The 22,412-nt window shown below is 50.0% G+C and overlaps 1 protein-coding gene across 1 annotated transcript; it reads left to right on the top strand.

Moving 5' to 3' along the window:
* The first annotated feature begins 6,122 nt into the window (after positions 1 to 6,122).
* On the top strand, positions 6,123 to 17,034 carry RBM38 (RNA binding motif protein 38). The gene is made up of 4 exons (XM_065754452.1): positions 6,123 to 6,352; positions 6,574 to 6,697; positions 7,266 to 7,320; positions 16,734 to 17,034. The coding sequence occupies exons 1-4, from the start codon at positions 6,164 to 6,166 to the stop codon at positions 17,032 to 17,034; spliced, it is 669 nt and encodes a 222-aa protein (XP_065610524.1). The 5' UTR covers positions 6,123 to 6,163.
* Positions 17,035 to 22,412: the final 5,378 nt, after the last annotated feature.

Raw genomic sequence — 22,412 nt, 5'->3', positions numbered from 1 at the left:
GCTGGAACAATGGAAGAAGGCTGAGAACTGCCTTCTAAATACAGGCGAGTCTCTTGTCTCACTTTATGGTGTTTTGACAAATATTTTTCAGTCTGAGGCACAATGCTTTCTGTTCAGTGTCAAGCCACAGATTTTCTTCAACCCCTTCCATGGTATTTAATCACAGTTGTGCCTTCTGCCAGAGAAGTTTAAGATCAAATGCCCTTTTCTGAGCCACTGTCAAAAGGTTCAGCAACCTTTGTCCACCAGCCTCCAATACAGCTACAAACCCCCAACGAAGGGAGATGCGTTTTGATACCACGTACTGACTGATACCACTTTTTCCCTTTGAGATCTCCTTTTTCTATGTACCGCTAGTTTCTGGTCTAAATCAGCAGGGCTGCAGGCAGTAATTAATTGTTTGTGCTTTGATGTTTAATTTAGGGACCGGTTTCTATGTGTGAAGAACAACTTAACGTTTGCTGAAAGCTGCCAGACGACGTCAAACAGCGTGTAGCATTTCAGAAACACATTCACTGGGACGAAATGGCTTTCCACAAGAACACAGAAAGGTGGGAAGTGTCTGTTCAAAGAGAACAGCTTCGTATAAACGTTTTCACTGAACCTTTTTTTCTCCTGAGCTATTGTTCAAACACGGGCTGTGTGATGCAGTTTGAGTGCTTCTCTAACGCTGCCCCGTGTCTTTCACAACGGCTTTGGTCGTTTGGTTCACCACCTTTCTTTGGTGTTCACCTTTCTTTGGTGGTTTTGCCAGCAGCAGTGGAGAACTGACAGAAGAAGACTGAGCACTCCAAACTGTGGTGAATGTGGTGAATTCTCCACCAGGAAGTTTCCAATCATGGAGACATCTGAGAATGTACCTTCATAGGTTCATAGGTTCATACCTCCTTCTCTCTTGCTCTTACAAGGCCTTATCTTCCTGGGCTGTGCTGTTAATCCTGGGAAGGAAAGACTACTGTTGTTTTTTTATCCTTGCAGACTGAGGAAAGTTTACTTTGAGGTGATGATTTCCATTCTGTCCTGGTGTATTATTTCAGAAGAATTATTTCCTGATACTGTACCAATCCACATGCTCCATTCACGAGCTCAAATTTATTTCAAATAGAAATTAATCCATCCACCTTCTCTCTATACCCTCTTTGTTGCTGTGTGGCTGGCAATTGCTTGGTAAGATATTGATGACGTTTCCCCCTTCGTGGTGATGCCGACTGCCAGCAGTTGGGTGCAGGGGTGCTCTAAGGGCTGGGTGCCACAGCCCTGAGAGCTTTGAGCTCCTGTGGCCTATGACCCTGCTGCTCTTCTGTGGCAATGTGGTGGCTGAGGGTTTGTTTTTTAGCCAAGGCAAGCTGCAGGCCTCCCAAGGTCGTGTAGAAGCTGGAGTCGTTCTGCCCGAAGTTCAGTCCAGGTAACTGTTGGTTTTTTTTTAATACCTTTCTGGACTCCGTGGATACCGTTTTGGTATCCAATATTGATATGTTGTTTTGATGTCTAGACAGCTCAATTGTGTTCATACCCTGGGCAGAGCCACTGCTTGCAACGAATCTTTGCTGCCTGGTGTTTGAACAGAGTAGACATGGCAACTAGAAGGCTTTGAGAGTTTCTAACCACATCTCCAAAGAAGGTTAATTAGACCTCATGCTGATCATCTGTTTTTTTGGTGTGCGGCACTCTGCGCTTGGCAGCTTCACTGCAGGCATTAAATATCCTCTGCAAGTATCAGAGTTTGTTTGGAAGAGGGATATCAGGGTAGATGGATTATTTGTCTCATTGGATGTGGCAGGGGACAAGTTTGTGTTGTGAAGGTCTAAAGGCTGAGAGCCAACGGTTCATCTGTGTGAAGTGGGACAGAAGAGCCCAGCTCAGCTCCAGCCCAGCGCTGCTGATGTGCTCCAGCTCTGCACTCACTTCAGCTCTTAGGAATGTTAGGTGTGTACCACCGTGCTGTCAGTCTCGGAGGTGAGACATCCTGCTGAGTGCTTTACATCGCTGTGACCGTTCTGTGGTTGGAGTGGGTGGACAGTTCCTGCTCTGTTTGCTCTGTGGTGTCACACACAACGCATGGAAAGGCCATGGGATGTGGCCGTCAGCTCTGCTGCAGATTGTTACAAACCTTCTGGCATTTTTTCTTTCTTTCTTTCTTTCTTTTTTTTCCTTTTAACCAGAAAATACCCCTTGGTTTTAACAGCTCAGCAAATATTTGGAGGGGAAAAAAAAAGTTGTTTCAAATTGCCCGAAATGTTCTGCTTCCTTCCTTTAAAGAACACGAAATGGTTGCTTCCTCATTTTAAACTAATGGATTTCATGATTGATTTTAAAAATGCTAACAAAAGTTTGAAGTTACAATTAATATTTCTCCTACGTACTACATGTTTAACTAGTGAAAACATTTGTTGGACGAGTTGGAAAGCTTTGCAGTTGGACTCAAGTGGGATTTTTTTTTAGGAAGGACACTGCCTCCTTTACATTGTGCATCCCAAGGAGCAACCTAAATGGGCCAGAGGGCCGTCCTCCCTCAGCTGGTGAGGGCTACATCACTCATGGAAAAGACACCATCATAGTGATGACGATAAAACTGATTCCAGTGATGCCAGCAAACACATCACTGTTGTAATTTTCATCACTCAGAAAGCCAGCATAGCTTCCTGCTGTCAGACTGTGACCATTCCCAGCTTGCAGGTCTGATCGGATTGCCTGTGTCCTCAGCACATTGTCACTGGATTATTTTCCCTTTCTCACCACCACGGCCCAATTTGATCAAGGGTTTGTTACCCAACAGGTGCTTCACAGCCACACCTCTCAGTCCCAAGCATGGTCTTAATGTGCAGGTGATCTGTAACGTGTATGCCGAGTGCCAGAGCAGGTGGAGGTGAAAGTGTCAAGCTGCTGTGTTGCAGCTGAGCCTGATTTAAGGAAACTCGTAGGGAAAGTGATGGTGAGGGTACCAGTGAGCTGCGGGGATCCTACTGCCACAGCTCATCTTGTGGCTGGGAGCAAAGGGAAGCTCAATCAGAAGTGATTTACCATCCAAAAGAATTTGATTCCTGACATAGCATATCGAGCCCATGAAGTACAGGACTGGAGGAAGGGGGGTAATCCAGAAATAGCAAGATCTGGAGGCATGCCATCAACAAAGGACAAAGCACAGCTCTCTGGACTATAGAATGTCCATGGGGCATCCTGTTGTGCTGGTTCATTGCAGGTTACCTGCAGCATTAAATCAGTTCGACTAGAGCTAATGGTCTGCCTCTGTGCAACCAGTGCAGCCAGCAAAGGATACGGAGCTTGCCCAGCATCCCCAGTTCTGAAATATTTCAGAACAGAAACTAATGCCTTTGGAAGACTCCTACTAATGCAATAGCCTATTCAAAGAGCACTCCTGATTAGGAACATCCTCTATTCAAATATTTTATTAAAAGTGGCCTGAAGAGAAAGAATTCTTATTTTTTAATTCTCATTGCAGCAGCTCTGAATTAAGCAGTGGTCATGGTGTGTTCAGGGCATCAAAGCAGAAAATCAGACAAAGGGCCCAGATGCAGAATTTCCTGCCATAACCTAAACCAAATGCCACTGAACACAGCTTCCCCCGAGGTCTCCCTGCAACACTGCTGCTCACAGCCGAGCTGGTGGCCAGCATCCAGACTGAGCATTAGTAAAACTAACAGAGCAAACTGTTCCCACACTAAGTCCCTTGCTCTTGAGCTAACTTATTTAACTGCTGAGCATCTGAAAGGCATGTTTCATCTACTGTTGCAATAACCAGTGAGCGGGTATCCATGACAAAATCCGAGGGCACTGCCCTGCAGCCACGAAGCCTTGGCAGAGCAGCAGCAGAAACTGAAAAAGGTCAGAGCTGCACAGTAGCACTGCTCCAATCTAAAAATAAAGCCCATTGGTTTCTTAAGAAACGAGGGATGTTCTTCAATAGCTTTCAGATCAGATGTGTGCTGTCTCAACACACTTCTCCCAAACAAGGGAGAAACGTACACGAGGACAGCACCAGTGAGCCTCAGTGGCATCTGTTCTGCCCATCCCTGCAAGATGGGGACAGGAGCAGGGGAGGCTGTACCGCAGGCAAGGGACAGGGCTAGCTTTTCCCCTGCAATGAGTTTGCTGTCTCTCTTTTCTTTGATCCTGCTCTCGTGCTGCCAGGCACACAGCTGCCTCTGCCACCATTTGCTTTCCTCCCTTTAGACAGGGATGTGTCTGTGGTCCTCTACCTGTTTGATCTTACGGGAGCTCGGTTTGGTGAGCAGCTGCTCCGTGTCGGGTGTGGGATTTGCTGCTGCTGGAGCCCACGGGGAGGAGCCTTTGTGTATCACTTCTGCGTGAGCCTCAAGGAGGAGGCTGATGTGAGTAGAAGTGTATTAATGTAAATAAGAAATCAGCGAGTTCTCTTAATGATGTCTAATTATCATAAAATTAATCTTCCCAACGCATATCAGAATGGGACGTTCTGGATGTGCAGTGCAGTTCATGTACATCAGAAGCAGGGACAGTTGCACACTGCTGCCAGATATGACTTTTCTCTCAGCCTCTGTATGGAGTGAGCGGGGTACTTTGCTGTTTTGTGTGACTTCTTGCTTGCAGTCCTCCCTCAGCTTTGTGCTGAGTGTTGGCCAGTGTTCCCAAGGCAGCTTTGTAGTGTGAGATACATCCAATCTCTGCAGGAGACCCGAGGCAGCTCACAATGTGTTCTTCTCAGGTGCTCCTCGTCATAATAAAAGCACAGGAAGATGTCAGCAAAGCAGCTCTGCCCAGCTCCTTCAGACCTGGTGGCTGAACTGAATTGCTTGGTGTTATAGGGAGGCCTATAAAAAAGTAATCATATGTATTTCTATAATATACACATACACAATTATTTACAATACATATAAACTCTCATAAATCTACCCGTACTCACTTTCTCTTCTTTCTCTTTTCCTTCTTGCTGTGTTTGGGTAACATCTCATTTCAGGCTGTGTTTGTAATAGCTGCACCACGAGACAGGAGATTTCATTTCCCGTCCTGCTTGTGGGCTGTGGCAAACATCTGCACCCTGCAGTGCCAGTGCTACTGGGAGTGCAGGTTTAATCCTCGTTTCTTCTGGCTGGAGAGAGCTGTCTTCGTGAAGGAAGAGGATCTGGGACTCTTCCTGAGAGAGAGGAGAGTGCAGCGAGGCAGAAAAGAGAACAGAAGGTGTGATGGTTTTTGTTCTGATGGACGTGAGCATCGGGAGCTGAGATGCTTGTGGCAGCTCTTGAGGACCCCCTTCTGAGGCACCTTGCCTTCCTCGGGGCAGGAGCCCGTGTGCATGGTTTTGATCTCTGCCACCATTCAGAGCAGAGAGCTCTGTTAGGGCCGGTGACCGAATGCCAGCTGGGCTGTCACTCACCGGGCTGCCCAGAGAGCAGCTGATGTGCAGTTTGTGGGGGAAGCCACGCAGGCAGAGGGCAGTGATGTGGTGTCACTGAGGAGCAGCCCCTGCTGCGTTCTGAGCCCAGAGCCGTGCCCTGTGCTGCTGTTCAGAGGATGCTGCTGTGGGATGCGGGCTGTGCCAGCCCGGCTCCGCCTGCCTTCTACAGCCATCAGTGGAAATGAGTCCTAGCATTAAGGTCTGGGGCTTCAGGAACGAGAAGCTTAATGGCTTTCCTCTCTTCTTTTACGAAGTACAGGCTGCCTGGAGCCATGGAAGCAGCAAGAAAAGAGATATTAACGAATAACGATGGAGTGCAGACAGTAGTGCATCCCACCGCCTTTTCTCCGCGTAGACGGAAAACGTCCGCAGGGGCTGCGTGTGCTCAGAAGCCGAAGGACGGAGCCGGGCACTTCAGCGCGGCAAGAACCCTTTCCTCCACCGCGGGATGAGCCCAAGGCACCGCGGCTCCGGCTGACGGATCCCGGGGGTAGGGTGAGGGTCCTGGGACCCCGCGCCCTCGCAGTCCCCGCCCGGTGCCCGGGGTCGGACTACGCGCCCCGAGCGCCTCTGCGCGGCGGCGGTGCGGCGCGGGGCGGGGCCCGGGCGCGGCCCTACAAAGGCGGCGGTGCTGCGCGCGGCCGTTACTCACCGGCACCGGCGGAGGGGAGGGCGGGCGGCGGCCGCGCGGACGGGACAAAGCGCGGCCATGAGCCCGCTGTAGGCCGCTGGGAGCCGCCGCCTCCGGGGAGGGGTTCTGGCCGCGGGTGGATGCCGGTCGCGGCCGGCACCATGCACACCGTGCAGAAGGACACCACCTTCACCAAGATCTTCGTCGGGGGGCTGCCTTACCACACCACCGACTCCTCCCTCAGGAAGTACTTCGAGGTCTTCGGGGACATCGAGGAGGCGGTGGTGATCACCGACCGGCAGACCGGCAAGTCCCGGGGATACGGCTTTGTAAGTGCCGCGCCCGCTCCCACCCCACGCGCGGTCCTCGGAGCTCCGCTGGGACTGCCGGGAGCGGCCCCGCCGTGCGCCGGCGGAGCGCAGCGCGGAGTGGGGAGGAGCGGCCGCTCCGGGGCCGGGGGGGAGCGGAGCGCCCGAGCCGAACAAAGCGCGCCGGGCTCCGGCTGCCGGAGTGCTCGCGGTCGCTCCCAACGACGCGGTTGTGTTCGCAGGTGACCATGGCAGACAGAGCCGCGGCTGAGAGAGCGTGCAAAGATCCCAACCCCATCATCGATGGTAGGAAAGCAAACGTGAACCTGGCGTATCTGGGAGCGAAGCCGAGGAGCATTCAAACCGGTGAGGAGCCCGAGAGGTCCGTCCCGCTCCCTTAGGGCTGCTGTGGCACGGGAAGGAGTGCCCAGGCTGTGCTGTGCCGTGCCGTGCCAGCCTGCTGCCTGCTCGTCCCTGGGCGCTGCTGACAGAGGGCACGCTGTGGTGGCATTGCCTCTGTGCCACGTCCCCTTACCCGTACCTGTTACACCAGTGTAGCACACCCAAGTTCGTGGATCTGAGTTAAAGCCCTTTTCCTCCGTGGCCAATCTGCTTTCCTGCTCCCCCCTGTGTTACACCCCCATTAGCACTAGGATCCATTTCATTGTTTTTGTCCCCTTAATACAACCCAAGTCTTGTGCCCGTTGTCTGCTCTGATAACTGCACTTACACACCCTCCTTTCATCCGAATTCCCCTCTGCTGTATGTGCCATGTGTGCACACGAACTTGCTTCTGAACGGGGCTCAGAGTTTGCTCACACACGCTGCACACAAGATGGATGTGCGTGCGCGCTGCGGCTGTGTGTACCGTGAGCTGAGGGGCACAGTGGCTGCTGTTTGGTCACGCTGCTTTCCTGGCTGTTTTTTTTTCCAGGTTTTACCATAGGTGTGCAGCAGCTCCACCCAGCCTTCATCCAGAGACCCTTTGGGTAAGTGGAAGTGCTTCTTAACAGTCGGTTGGAAATCAGATTCACAAATCAGCTTCCTCATTATCTACAGCGCGTGAAAAGAGCCTCAGCTCAGGAGCGAGGAGTTGTGGCAGCTGTTGTTAGTGCTGGGAGTGCTTTATTTCTGGTGGAGGTTTCAGAAGTTTTGTGCATTTGTCAGCTTTCACATAATTCCCAGAGATCCTCCTTTATCCTCAGTAAGTCTCAGTCATAATAAACCCGGCGTGTTGCTCGCTTCTTTGCCGGCTTCAGGAATCCGCGAGAATTCAGATATATGGAAAATAGTTCCTCTGTTGTAGTACTTAAGGTGTCAAAGCAATTAAGCAAATTCTGTTCTCATGTTTCCCAAATAAGAGCTGCTTCCTCTGCGCCGTTTCCCACGTAACAGCGCTTGGGGTACAGTTTTATCCTGGCAAACAAATTGCATTGGAAACAAAGTCTGTTACTTAATGAAAGTAACACTAGGTCAAAAATTGATTTTGGACAGATGTTATACAAGGCTTGAATAGTCTGCAAAAGTGGGCTTTTGTCTGCTGTTTTCAATAGCTTATACCATCCCTACTCGGTTAGAAAAGTCCTCTTTTTATACATCTAATAGGATCTGGCAGCTGCTCGGGAAAAGACAAGTGTGCTTCACGAGAACAATAGTGACTGTCATACTGCCTTCATTTAACTGTTTAATGATTGATGCCGTTCCTTTTTTACACCATTTCAGAAAGTGAATATTGATAAGGTTTTTTATTATGATTTTCTAAGAGCATTAGGAAAGTGGTGCATTTTTTAAGGCTTTTGAGCACCGCTCTGTTGTGGTTTTTATGTGACTAATACAAATAGATGGGATTTTGGCCTTTGTCAACAGAAATATTTCATCCCTTCCCCGTTCTCTGTTGGTAGCATTTCTTTTGCCTTTTTTGAGGGATGAGGGGGAAAAAAAAACCGAGCTAACAACAAAACAGAAACTTTCACTCCTTTGCCCTCGTGCCTGCAGTTGCCAACTGCCTGGGTCATCTCATTCCCAGGAGTTTATGGGTGCAGGAGGCTGTGTTTCCACAATAGTGCACTCCCAGTGGATGTGTGGTTCAAACATGCTGGTTTTCATAAGCGGTTACAGCTCTGTTGGAGAGGCTTGGAGGACATCTGTCGCGAAATGAGGAGGGTTTTTTTTTGTGTGTGAGAGGGCCTCAACAGCACGGCTGGAGAAGCTGCTGTGCTTCAGGAGCAGTGGAGTTACTGCAGCTCTTGGGGCCTTGGAGGTAGGCAACACCAAAATGCACAGGAACTCACAATAGAGATGAGTGATCCACACAAAGCCCAGTGTGGTACGAGGCTTGCCATGCACACCAACAGAGGAGAGCAAGCAGGAGAAGCGTGCTGGCAGGAGCTGGCCCTCGCCTGCTCCCTTTGCAGACAATCTGCTGTTCCTGCGTGCCTCCCAGCAGCCACAGCTCTGCAGCTGTGAGGAACGTGGTTTTTCTTTTTGAGCAATTTACTTTTTAGCTTCAAATCCGGAGAAGTGTGGGATCGAGTGACTAGGTGTTCCCTGTGATCTAGGTGGCTACTGTTCCAGTTCCTAGGCATTGGTTTCATCATTAAGCCAGCAGAGCTGTGCTCAGTGCGTGCAGCAGAGAGCACTATAAATTATTTATCAGTTGCCAAGAGACAAGAACCTGGAGACTGGAGGGGTGGAAGGGGAGGGGATTATATATCGTTATTTGCAAGCATCAGTAAACATGAATTTCATTGCTTTCGGTCACTGCTGGAGCAGAATGGCTACAAGTGTGGGTTTGGCACAGCATGGAGCTGTGTACCTGAGCACCATGGCCGGGGCTGCTCTGCAGCTTCTGAGCACAGCATCAGGTGCTCAGTCAAGCAGTGGGGCTTGGCTGCTGGTTTCCCCTTTGTCTTGTCAGTAGATCAGCAGAAACAAGAGCCTTCCGGGCTCTGTTCTCATACTCTCCTGAACTCACACTGTTCTTTGTCCTCTGTGGGGTCTGAGGATGGAGTTTATTGGGGTCTGGCAGTCTTCGGAAGCGTGGCCAATTTGCTGTTGTCCATTTGCTGTCCACACTGTGGAGTGAATCCCGGTCTTCCCAAAACAGAGCTCTGTTTTCTCTGCTTTGCCACGCGTGAGGTGTTGCAGGGTTCTCCCTCCTGTACCTTCTGTCTCTGTGAAGTGCTTGGATCCAGGGACTGCCATCCAGTTTCCAAGAGACGATTGTTTATGGGACGTGAGGTATTATGTGTGCAAGCTGGATGTGGCAAGGAAGAAATGAATGAACAACCCACCATCTGTGAGGCAGTCAGATAAGAGAAAACAAGCTGCAAAATGCAGGGGTTTTGGTAAAACTTGAATGGGAACTATGAAAGCTACCCAAACATTGGTAAAGATTATTTATAAAGCAAAGGCTGCCCCCCCAGCCCCAGGGACCCACATGCAGCTGTAAATATTGCCCAGCGTATGCGGAACAGAAAGAGAAAGCACGAGCAGCCTCTCTCCTTCCTCCTGCTGTCCTGGCAGGGGAGGCACACGCATGGCAGACAGCACGGAGTCGGTAGTAAATCCTGTTCTGAACGTCTCTGGGCTGTGGTAACCCGAGATCTTAACAGTAATGTGAGGTGAGGGATGTGGCTGTGTCAGGGTGACTCGGAGATCTGGCTTCTGGGGCTAGGGAGGCAGCCATGGGGCTCAGCCTGTGGCTTGTAGGTTGCATTTGGCTTGGAGGCAGGTGGGAATGCCACAGCATTTGGCTGTGGTTACCAGCCAGCGTGGAGCTGTGTTTATTTGACCAGAGAATGGGGAGACTCTGCAGATGGATTTAGGTCTTAGTGCAGAAATGTCCCTTTAAAGAAATGTTGAGAAACGTCTGAAGCATCTTTGGAAGCTGCTGGGAGCACCTGCATAGGCCACTTGGCTGGGGGCGTTGGTGTGGCAGAGCTGCCTTGTGCCCCCTCTTCTCTGGGACCTCCTCCTCAGGGAAGGTTCAGGTTGGTTATTAAGAAGAATGTCTTTTCAGAGTGGTCAGGCACTGGCACGGGCTGCCCGGGGAAGAGGTGCAGTCACCATCCCCGAGGTTTTCAAGATGCAAGTAGATGTGGCACTGAGGGTCATGGTTTGGTGGGAGTGGGTCAGCAGTTGGACTCAGTAATCTTCGAGGTCTTTTCTAACCATAATGGTTGTGTGATCCCAGCGCTCTGGGCTGGCTTGAGCCCTCAGAAAAGGGGATTCCCTGGTTCTCTTCTTCCCAGCCACGCTCTCAGCTCTGTATGCAGGCAGTGCATGGCAGCTGCATTCCTGTGGCTGTGCCTCAGCAAATGAACTATCTGTGTGGGAGATCTACCAGTGGCTGAGTAAGTGACTGAGCTCTTGGAAACTTAACTGCTGTCTCTTGCAGCAGTATCCAGCTCTTTCCATATCTTTCCATATCTGTTGCTTCAGAGACTTCAGCTCCCATCCTTCTGCAGTTGCTTATTTTGCTGGCTTGTGATTGCAGGCAACATTGGAAATGGTTAAATCTCTGTGATTTTCACATTTCATGCATTGGTCCTGCTGCAGTGGGAAGTGGAGGAGGTCCCTCTCAGTGTCAGCCCACCCTGCCTTGCAGCTGCTTATCCTTAAAACTTCTCTATTGAGTTAAAAATGAAAGGAAACAAACTTCCATCTTTGAGTGGTGATGCTCGCAGACAGGCGCAGGCTGCCCTTGCTCTGTTGGGGCTGACAGCTGGCACCCCCAGCTCTCACTGCCATTGCACCACGTCCCAAAGCTGCTGCAGGACCCCTGGCTGCTCCTGTGGGACGGGCTCACCCAGCACCTGTTGTGTGTCGCGTGCCAATAACATGAAAGCTTTGGGGGGGGGATGATTTCCTAAGAAACACTCAAATTTGTTTTCCAAATGGCTTCAGCTGCTAGTTCTCAGGCTTGCTTACTGCTGTTCAGACCCGAGGCTTCCCAGTCAGGAAGAAATCTTTTCCTTTTTTTTTTCTTGTTTTTAAGAATAGCCTTGTATTTATAAATGGATCTGATGGCTTTGCAGTTATTCTAAGACGTCTACTTTAGGATGGCAAATGCTGGTACTGGGGCCAAAGCCTTGGTGCTGTTGTTTTGGATGCAGTATTCCCGTGCCCTGCATCTTTAAAGACGCTGCAAAAAGAGAGCACAGCCTGGTAGACTGACCGTGTGTGTCAGCTGAGTGCTGAGCTCAGGGCAGCACTGGACCTTTTGTAGGGGCTGAGCTGTGGATTCGGGCTTCACTGTGCCATTCTGATGTGCGTGAAGGACAGCAAGGCTGAGCTGGCCCTGGATTTGTCTCATTAACACGTGGCTGTGCTCTCTCCTCTGCATGGCAACATTACCAGATTTGCTGTCCCCCCCCCAAAAAAAAAGCAGCAGCGACCCAGGTCCTCTCCCCTGGCTGCAAGGAGCTGAGGAGCAGCAGATGTGAGCCTGTCCTCTTCTGATGCAGTGCCACTTTAATCCCAGTGCAGCAGATCTGTGCACGTGCCTGAACTTTCAGGGCAGCCCAGCCTGTTCCTGCTCTCGCCTTTCTTGCGTGCAGCTGCTGGCTGCTGGTCCCTGACTTTGTGGTATTAAACGCATGCCTGGTCATTTGAATGATAAATGCAGCTCTGACCAGCCTGCCTCTGAGCTGGGGACACAGGGAGGGAACAGTTGTGCTGATAATTTGGTAGCAAGGACACTGGGTCACTTCTAAATATGACTGATATAAAGAACTTGTTCCCCACAGATGGAGCGGGCTACATACCAGAGCTAAATATACTTTATGATCACAAAAGAGGGAAAGTCCTGGACCTCGGAGTTAAAACTCACTCTCTTATTCCTTAATTTCTTGATCCCGTAATCAGGATCACACTGACCCCTGCGATTCCCTGTGTGTGTCAGCTCTCCTGTGCCCTTGCTGGGGGTTGGGGCAGTCACCAAGCAGTCACCAAAGGTACAGTTGGTGAGAGAGAAACCCCAGAAACTCTTACCACCAAAATTTCTTTCTTGTCTGAGGAACTGCTCGTTTCATCAGTTATCTATTTCTGATAAAATAAAACCTATTATTTCATTGCTTCTGCCATAGAGAAAGCATTCTGCTTCAAAATATTTTGCATATCCAAAAAAGAACTTCAGTAAATGTATGAGGGTTTTAATTAAAAAACAGTGGAAAGAATCATATAAAAAGAAGGCTGCTAAAAATGGAGTCAGTTAAATGTAGGCAACTTAATACATATTATTATAATCGAGCTTGTCAGGTTCTGGAGAAGACTTTAAAGTTGTTTGTGCAGCTTTTGCTCCTTCCCAAATTGCAGAAGAACGTGGGGAAGCTCAGTTAAAGGTGGAATTTCTGGGGCTTCCTGGACATTAAAATCTCAAAGCCATTAGTTTTCCACTGGTGTGGACTCAATGAGTGTAGCATCCTCCTGGCTTCCTCACCTTGATGCTGAAGGCACCTGCAGATGTCTTAAGTGAAGAGCTTTCAGCTTCTTCTGTCAGTTTGTGTCTGTTTGGGTTGTGCTGTGGATAAGCTTCCATGTGGCTTTTCCCTTGGTGCCACATGGCTCTTATTTCAGGCAGATGTTATCTCCACCTCTGCTACCTGAGTAGTTTTCAGCCTGCTTCTCCAAAACTATTTTTGGTCTGGCCCAACGTGCCTTTGTTTGGGATTATTATTGCTCTTCTTTTTCCCATGAGTCTGGGGGAAGCGAGATGCAGAGGATGCAGCTGTGAATTGTTGAGCCTGGTTAGCTGGTGGTGGAGCTCAGGATGTGACTCTCTGGCTCGTGGTTAAGAAAAAGGATTGGATCTTTGGGAGGAGGTGCGTTCTCAGCTCTGATAGACATCCTCTTTTATTTTTTTTCTTTTCCACACCTCTGCACTGGCTGTGCTTCCTGATGAAGGCGTAGATTGTGTTTATTTTTGTTTCTGTGGGATGCACCTTTGTTAGTTTGCATCATAAAGTCAAGATAAGCTGACGCTGTAAAGTGATGGCGTCGCTGGGCTGTGTTGGGTTCTCAGCTACTGCAGTGCTCCCTATTCCCTCCGTTTTTGGGCTGTTATTTTTTCTCCAGACAAAATGATATCAGTTTGAAATCATAGATACTCTGAGTTGACGTTTGTGTAAGCAGTGATGGGCTCAGCAGTCAGGAGGGGTCCTCCCTGAATCCTGCAATATAACCACTTTCTCCCTGTGCTGATTCCTGCCTGGGACACTCTGGCCACTAGCACATCGAGGTCCTGTGGCTGCCAAGCAGGAAACCCAGTCATGTGTCTGTTTGCTTGTGTAAATCTTAAAGGATGAGAGGAGGATGAGCTGAAGACAGGCAGGTGAATTAGTTACAAGATGAGCAGAATTTGGTTTGTGTCACAGTATAGTAGGTGAGGGAAAATCCACAGCCACGGTGCTGCAGGGCTCACCCTCGTCTGTTTGGAATCTGACTGGAGGCAGAAGCCATTGACATTTCAGTGCACACTTTAATAGGGACATTTCAGGAATCACAAGTTTGTCATGTCAGTGGCTGAAGCCCGTGGCAGTACACGCTGATGGACTGTAGAGTGGTCGGTGCAGAATCAGTGTCCCAGTCTGCACCAAACTGTTCTGCATCGTGTTTGGATTTGAGAACAGGACTTGAGTTTGTAGCATTTCTGCAGCCTGGTGCTGGTTGTACTGTAGGTATTGTTTAGACACCAGTGCTCCACCTGGGGTTAAAGAGCCCAGGCAGCTCCTCGAGGTGTGTGTGATTGTCTTCAGGAATGTTGTCCCTGGGGCATCGTTCTTGGGAGCCCATCATCCTGTGATACCACTGCTGGTGCTGAGTACCCAGAGGGCTCAGACACATCGGTCTGTCCTGGCATCACATGTTGGAGTAGTGTGGGTGTCCTGTAGCAGCTGACAGGTCAGCTCTGGTGGAAATGGAGGCCAAATTCCTGGGGTCAAATGCTGCAGTTTGTGCCTTCAGTGACAGACACAAAGGGCTCTGTTTCTTGTATTCTTCAAGGAATTAATGGCTGGCCATGGCAGTGGCATTTGTGTGCTGATCTGTGAGGCTGCCAGGAGTCCTGTGCCCCTGCTTGTTTCCCAAGTGTTTGCGTGATGCAATGTCCCTCCTGACTGAGGACTGCACTTCTCTCCCACCTTGGCAAAGGCTGTATGGCTGGCAGAGCTCGGGGGGGGCTGGGAGCTCCAGCCCTCCCATTCCCATGTGCTTTGCAGCAGTACTGTGACTCTTGCTTAGGAAGTCCTGCAGGATGGCAGGGAGCTGAGACAGCGCGGATAAAGCACATTTTAGGTGTAAAGCTGGCCTAAAATAATCAAATATATTTAAAGTGCCTCTGAGATGAGCTCAGCCTGACAGAGCTGCTAATGAGGGAGAGGGATGGGAGGGAGCCCAGTGAGCCCATTTCCCTTGCTTGCTGTTTGGGCTGGTGGGGGATGATGGGATGGAGGCAATTGCTGCTCATTTGGGTGTCGTTTCCTCCACGTGCTGTGCCTGGTAGACGAAGTTCCCTTGTGGCTTTGCAGGGCCTTGTTGTGCAGACATGGAAAGGGGAGGCATCTGAACATGCCTGGGGTTTATTTCTGGAAGCAGAGGGCAAGAATACTTACTGTCTTCTCAGCTAATGGTGTTTTTTTATTCAAAGAGGCATTGAAGAGATGGAAATCTTCCTCGCTGAGGAAGTGGTAGTCCAGGATGTTGCAGGCTCCCTGTCTCATTGGAGCACACTTCAAGAGGAGCTGTGTGCTTAGAGACAGCTCCTGGAGCACACACATGGGGTGTTGTTCTGCTGGGGCTGTCAGCCCATCGGGGCTGTTCTGCAGGCGAGGATGGCCAGGCTGAGGAGGAGGTGCCTGCTGCCACGACCCCATGTGGGTGTGAGACATTGAGCCTGAGGTCTGAGCTCTGGCAGGAGCTCCTGCTCTGATTCAGCCACGCTGGTCTTAATTTGGATCACAACTGCAACAGAAATGATCTGGGGAATGTCTGTCACCTCATTTCGTTCTTGTTAGTCACAGGATGATATCGAGTACTGTGTATTTCTGGACTGAAGGGCTTTGGGCTCCCTCTCTGTACAGCTCTGGAGGTGGCCATGCATTTAATCAGCCAAGGATGGAGGTGCTGCTCCCTGCCACGCATCCTTCCCCCAGCCTGCTGCTGCTCCTCTGGGCCGCCTCCTTTCATTCGAGGATGCTGATTTCAGAGGCAGCGTTACTGTGAGGGGGAAGGATAGCAATCGTTCTCTCATCATGCAAATTGCCTAAAAAAAAAAACAGTGTGTGAGTGACAAAACAAGAGGAGAAGTCAGCTAATATGTATGCTTGTTTTGGAGAAGCCGTTCTCCTGCCTGAAGAGCAGATGAAAGCATCCAGTGAGGGCTGGAGAGCAAAAGGGAACAGCCCTGTAGGTGGTGGCAGGGACAGCCCCAGCACACTGCAGTGCTCAGATGGGGTGAGGGAGATGAGAGGCCCTGCAGAAGCTTCCAGGCCATGGCTGGGACAGTGCACGGGGTTCTGCTGCCCTATTTCTGACAGGGATCAAATGGATGAGTGGGTCCCTGAGCAGCTGAGCTCCGCTTTGCAAAGCACTTCGGGCACGCAGCAGCCTGCAGCGTGTGAAAAGCCTGTGGGAGGCTTTTAAAAGTGGTTGTGTTTGAAAATGTGCTGTCACACACATCCACACAAAAGTCTCCCAAATGTTTGAATCCACATCAGCGTGGTGCGCAGAGTTCACTTTGGTTTTTGTTGGCCAAAGCAAGTGGGGTTCTGGGGTGGGGATAAGGAGCTCTCTGGGGGTGCCTTTGGGTCACTGCTGTCACCCAGTGCAGCTTGGCAGCTGGATGCAGAGCCTTTGCCCATGGCAGGCCCCTTGTGGGGCATGGGGCTCTGCTCTTTGGCTGTAATATGCTGTCAGCTGCTACTTTGGCAGCCCCAGATCTTTTCACGGGCCTTTTCTTTTTCTTTTTATTCAGTTATTTATTAGCTCCTTATTAGCAGGTCCTAGCAGATGAGTAGGTGATCCTGCATTAAGCATCCCCAGGATGGCTCAGTTGGCTTGGATTCTGCCAGCTGCAGCTCGTGGGGCACAGACTGGTGGTCCTGGAGCACTGCGGGGGGGGCTCTGACCCAGCAGCCACCAAAGAGCATTACTTGGGGGGGTTGGGGGGGGAGGGAGGGAAGGAAACCAGAATGAGTATCTCGTGTTTTACAACAAACACCCTGTAGCATTGCCCTAAACATCTCATGTTATGGAAACACCAGCCTAAATGTGTGCTAACTGATAACAGCAGGAAGGCTGTTCCCAGCACCGCCGTGATGGGGCCTGGGGAGGGAGCGTGGACCTGGAGGCCATGGCCACGGGCAGCACACCCCTCACTGACCCTCTCCCTTTCCTCCCACAGCCTCACGCCTCACTACGTCTACCCCCAAGCTATCATTCAGCCCAGCGTGGTGATCCCCACCCCCGTGCAGTCCATCACATCTCCCTACATCGACTACACCGCCGCCAGCCAAGCCTACTCCCAGTACACCACAGCTGCCTACGATCAGTACCCCTACGCTGCCTCTCCTGCTGCAGGCTTCGTGGGATACAGCTACACAGGAGCTGTGCAGCCCCCCATCACCGCCAGCACCCCGGCAGCGCCCGCCACCGCCTTCGTGCAGTACCAACCCCAGCAGCTGCAGCCCGACCGCATGCAGTGAGCTGGGACAGTCCTTTGCAATGGAAGGATACAACTAGGACAACAAAAGCAGCAGCAAAAAGCAAACCACCAAGAAAACATGAAAACCAAGATGCAAAAAAAAAAAAGGCAAAAAAAAAAACAACCCAAAAATAAAAAACCAAGGAAAAAAAAAATCACCCTGACCCTCTATCCCATTCATTTAGGTGCATATCAATACCTAAGCTATTTATAGTGTTACGGGCAAACCCAAACCCTTGCAGTCTGACTGTGCTCACGAAGAAGGACTTTGGGTAAGTTGTTTTTCAGTCTGGACAGATCGTGTCTTGGAGATGCTCTTAAAGTGGCTGAAATGATTCACAGGAAAACTGCAGCTCCCAGCACACGTCGCAGTCTGCTTCCATCACCCGTGGGCTTCCTCCTGCCCCCATCCAACCTGCAGTTTTCTTATTTACTGTTGAGGTACAGAGGTACTCGGAGAACATGGAAAAAAGCAATCTTATTTTTTTGGTTGTACAAAAACTTTGTAATACTCAGAGATGCCTTACAGAAAAAAAAAAAAAAAGAAAAAAGAAAAAAAAGAAAAACTATTTTTTAATATTTATTGCGATTTTATTCGCATGAGCTGTGAATTGCAGACAGAAGAATAGTAGTAAGTATCTGCCTTGTTTAATTCTCATTTTACTAAATTATTGTATGTAGTTAAAAGTTCCTAAGTAATTGCTGAATCACTTCAACTTGCAAAAGGGAATATGGGCTCGAGGGAGAGCGGAATATTCCTTTAGTCAACGCACTGTACTATTTTCTTATTGTAATTGTTACTCTGTTAAGATTATCTCAAATTTAGGTATATTTTTAAAATGCAAAAAACAAACAACAAACCCAACCAACCAACCAAGAACACAGAACATTTTGTCTACTTCAGTAGATCTTTTGTTACAATGCTGCAAACTATGGAGACATTGACAGTATTTATGTCGGAGATTTGGGGCTGTTGGCCAGCAAAGCTTAGGAGAATATCATGAGTGGAGCAAAAGGAAGAAAGGTGTTACGTCACTGAACAAATGAGTAAACGTGACCTTTTAATGCTTATTATGCAACAGCCAAATAAAGGGAGAGAACAGGCAATGTAAGTTAAGTGCATTTCTACGAAGAACAGCAATAAACTATTTTAACTTTTAAAATGATTGGATGCTGTTATGGAGTCATGTTTGCTTGGCTGGAGAGCATCAAAGGGAGTATCTAACCAAGCTGCTGCAGCTGGGCTGTGACCGTGCCAGGGTGGGACCTCAACACAGTGCTGCCTGGGCACAGCATGTGCTTTGTTTGCTCTGTGTCTCCCGTGTCACCTGGGGCTTTCTGAGCTCTGAGAGCACCGTGCTGGGGCCGCGTGGTCTCTGGTGCTGACACCCAGCTCTGGTACTTGAGCACAGCCAGCCTGCGTGGAGCAGGGCAGATGGATGCTGCTGCCCTGTGCAGCAGTGCTTACACCTCGTGCAGCCTCAGTGCAAAGCTAGGCAGCTGCGGTCCCCGCTCAGCCCAGAGCTGTCAGGCAGCAGGCAGTGTTCTGCCTGCATCCCCTGGGCCCCCTGTGCTTTGCTCATGTGGCCACGTGTGACTTGGCCTCACTGACCTGCTTTAGAAATTTGGTTTTCAGGTTTTACGATGAGAGGTTTCCAATATTTGTTTTTAAAAGTAAATAAAATGATTCTGCTTGAACATGCCAGCAATCTATTTCATCTCTGCAAAGGCCATGGCAGGACTGGTGCCAAGAAGTGTTGCATCTTTGGCACCAGGTTGTGTTACTGCTCAGAGGTGATGATGCCCAATGCTGTGATGGGGAGGAGGGTGCCGTAGGACAGAAATAGAGGCAGGACAGTTCTGTGTCTGATCAACTGCCCTGCTGAAGTTGAAGGCACAGAGCGGGCATGTCTAACGTCATCAGTAGGCTTCAGAGTAAACAGCCCATCTAGATGAATGGAAACAGCTCATTCCTCCCTTCTTCTACTGCATGAGAATGCAGAGCCTGATGGTGCTCTGTTAGCTCTGCTTGGGGTTTTACTTACAACCATGCGGGTGACATTTATTTCCTTTTTAAGTAATTACTTTCTGTATACAGCTGTGGGGCTGCCAAACGAGTAAGAGCCGAGCACCGCGTCCAGCGCAGCGCTGGCGGCATTGGAGCCTGGCTTTGAAGTCCTGTTGGGATGGGGATTATTCAGCAGTTCCTTCTCCCTGTTACGAGTGACTGGTGGGGGCACACTCTGGGGCTGGGAGCTGCTGGAAGTGCCTGGCCCTGCAGCATCCCTGTCCCCAAGCCCCAACGCAGTCCCACAGCAGGGCTGAGCACCGGCTGCTGCCTGCACCTCGGCCCTGCCTCTCCCTCAGTAGGAAGACCGAGGCCTCTGAAGACACATCTGCCAGGAAAAGTGCTTAAATGGCCTTACAATCGTTTAAAGACTTAATTATTCTTTTGTGTGTGTTGGTTGCCTGATGCAGCCTCATCTTTTCCCTGTGCCGTGTGGGGCTTATGCTGTCCCAGCATCAAGCTGGGACCAGAGCTTGTGCTGGGCAGCCTTTGTCATGCTGCTGCAGGCCACCTCCCTGCAGCTGTGCTTGTATGCTCAGTCATTTGCAAGACAGATGCAAATGCTTTTCCTAGGAAAGCATCACACTGAGGCTATCCAGGTGAGCTTTGAGTTGCAGCACATCCTCCTGCTGTCACACGTCAGCATCACCTTCAGTGCCAGCACTGAACCTGGGCCAAGCTGGGCATCACTTCCCGTCCCTCAACTTCCCGTCCTGCAGCAAAGCCAGCATTTCATGTCTGCGAGGGAAAGGCCTGAGGTGGGGTTTGGTGGCATGGTAACAGGGATGCTGGTGGCACTTGCCCTTTAAAATGAGGAGTTCACAGCAAAACAGTTTTACCCCCTCACATACAGGGAATGCTAACAGCATCCTTTTCTTTTTTCCTCACTTCTGGCTGAAACTTGTTTTTCCCTCCTTTGTGCCTCTCTGAATCCTGCCAGCGCAGAGATTCCCTTGTTCAGAGAAAAAAAAAGGAAAGAAAAAAAAAAGAGAAAAAAAACACAAAAAACCCTTAAGCCTGGGATTAAAAACCCCATCACTAAAATAGTCTGAATAACAAAGTCAACTGCCTGCACCAGGGCTGCCTCATGCCTGTCACATATCGCCGGCCGGGCACGGTCATGTGCTGCTCGAGATAGTTCCTGGCAAAGCTTCTGCTCAGCCTGATAGCCCCACACTGCTGATAGGACTGCACCCATACAACAGCTGCAGCCCTGCGGGACGGTGTGGGGGAGCACTGACTGTCCCTTTGGGAGCAGAGGAGCAGGTTCTTCTTGGGACCTGAGCCACCTCGCTGCCTCAGACACTTCCCACTGGGTGATCTGTCCTCACCCTGCAGCCTCATCCTTGTGCTGACAGCGTGGCACAAACCTGGGAACACAGAGGTGTGCCATGGCACAGCAAGGGACAATGGCACAGATAAGGCCCCACTTGGGAGGGCAATGACAGGCTCAGATTTATCAGCTGTGTGCTCAGAGCCTGGCAGCCCTGGGGCTGGGGGACAGGATGGGGAGGGGGGAGATGGAGACATCCCAGATGATGAGGTTTGAGCTTCATGTGCTGCAATATGTAGGGTGAAACTGGGCAATAAAAGCACGACAGCCTGAGAGCCACAAACTCCTCAGCCACCAAAGCAGAGGAAATGCTGTGTGTGGGCACGTCAGCGTTGGCTGCTTGCAGGACGGTGTTCTGCACCTTTCTGTACGAGCCACCATACCCAGCTTCCATCAGCAGCGCAGGAAAGAAGCTTAAGGAGAAATAATCCAGAGCAGCGAGGTGAGAGGAGAGCTCCAGCCCCATGCTTGGAGGTGGCTGAGCAGCCTGGCACTATCTCCCACTGACAGGATGAGCCCCAGGGTCCCAGCCGCGGATTTTGAGGAGCTTTTAGACCTGCAAAGCAGGAGAGCGTGGCCTTTTATAAACCACTGAGGAGTGTCGTGCCTCCAAAATAGCACTGAGCATCTTATTACATGTTCAACACTCAAAAGACCTTTTAAAATTGGACTAAGCTCGCCTGAGTGGTTCCCATTTAATCTCTCCCTGTGGATAAACACTGGGGAGCGCACAGATACAGCCGTCCATTTGTTTTCTTGAGTAACATCAGCCTCTCGTGTTTACGTTTGCTTCTTACATGCTAGCACACTAAGTAAACCTGGAGCCCTGCAAAATGAAAGCGAAATGAAAGGAATACATGGTACCATTATTTTGCTGAGGTCTGGCTTTAAAATTAGCAGATCGTAGGCATAAAGATGTAGAATGAGCCCTCAAGGGAAAAAAAAAAGCCTTCAAACCTCAGATCCTACCTTATTTTCAATACTGTGCACTACTCAGGACTCATTTTAGTAAGGTAAATTAGTTCCGTTTCCTGTTTCTGATCAAATTTGTGTGTGTATATATTTATACATCAGTTATATATTTATCCATAAAAAAATCTCTTTAGAAACTTATATGCATGAATGCACAGCACATTTTCTATCAACAGCTGCGCGTGTATTCATATCTATGTGAGAATTCATGTATGCATGGAGGGGTGTGCACTGTGTTTAGCCTGGAGAAGAGAAAGCTTTGGGAGGACCTGAGAGAGGCCTTCCAGAACCTACAGGAAAAATGGAGAGGGACTTCATATAAGGGCATGTAGTGACAGGACAAGGGGAAATGGCTTTAAATTGGAAGAGGGGAGATAGCATACGTACACTCTGTACCCACATAGGTACATGGATGGGTGCAGGAGTGAGCGCTGCCTGCTGTGCTGGGGCTTTCTCCTCTGCATGCTGTCCCTTTGCTGAGCCCACTGAAGGGCCTGCAGAGCTCACAGCGGTTTTGCAGGAGCCCTGTGCTTTGTGGCAGCATTCCCATGTGTGCACTTCGATCAGCCAACCATGAGCACTTCTTCAGTCTCACTCAAACACTGCTATTTTGGGCACCTGCATGCCGGACGAGAGCTCCAGCCCTGCCAGCAATTCTGCACAGGCTTGAATGGAAAATAAATATACATATACATACATAGAGCCCTTCAGATGAGGGACTGCTGGCAGGAGTCAGGCTGCCCCAGCCCTGGGCACTGCCATCCTGTCCCACAAATGTGAAGGGGAGGTGTTGTAGCTCAACCCACCTCCATCCCTCATCCCTATGCCTGCTCTTCCCCCAGCCTCATCCTGCCCAGCCTGCCCAGCACCACCAGGATGAAGTACAGAAAGAAGTAATAAATCGAATCCAAATGTTTATACCATTGGCACTGTCTGGGGCATGTGCCTAATAAAGATGAAGAGTATTTTCTTGTAAGTGCCTGCTAAATTGCCAGAAATGGCTGCT

Source organism: Cyrtonyx montezumae, unplaced genomic scaffold (genome assembly GCF_038088225.1).
Source record: "Cyrtonyx montezumae isolate F1298 unplaced genomic scaffold, pur_monq_1.0 scaffold_9, whole genome shotgun sequence".
NCBI classification, from domain to species: domain Eukaryota; kingdom Metazoa; phylum Chordata; class Aves; order Galliformes; family Odontophoridae; genus Cyrtonyx; species Cyrtonyx montezumae.
Note: the sequence above shows the minus strand (reverse complement) of the source record. Positions and strands in the feature narration are given on the sequence as shown.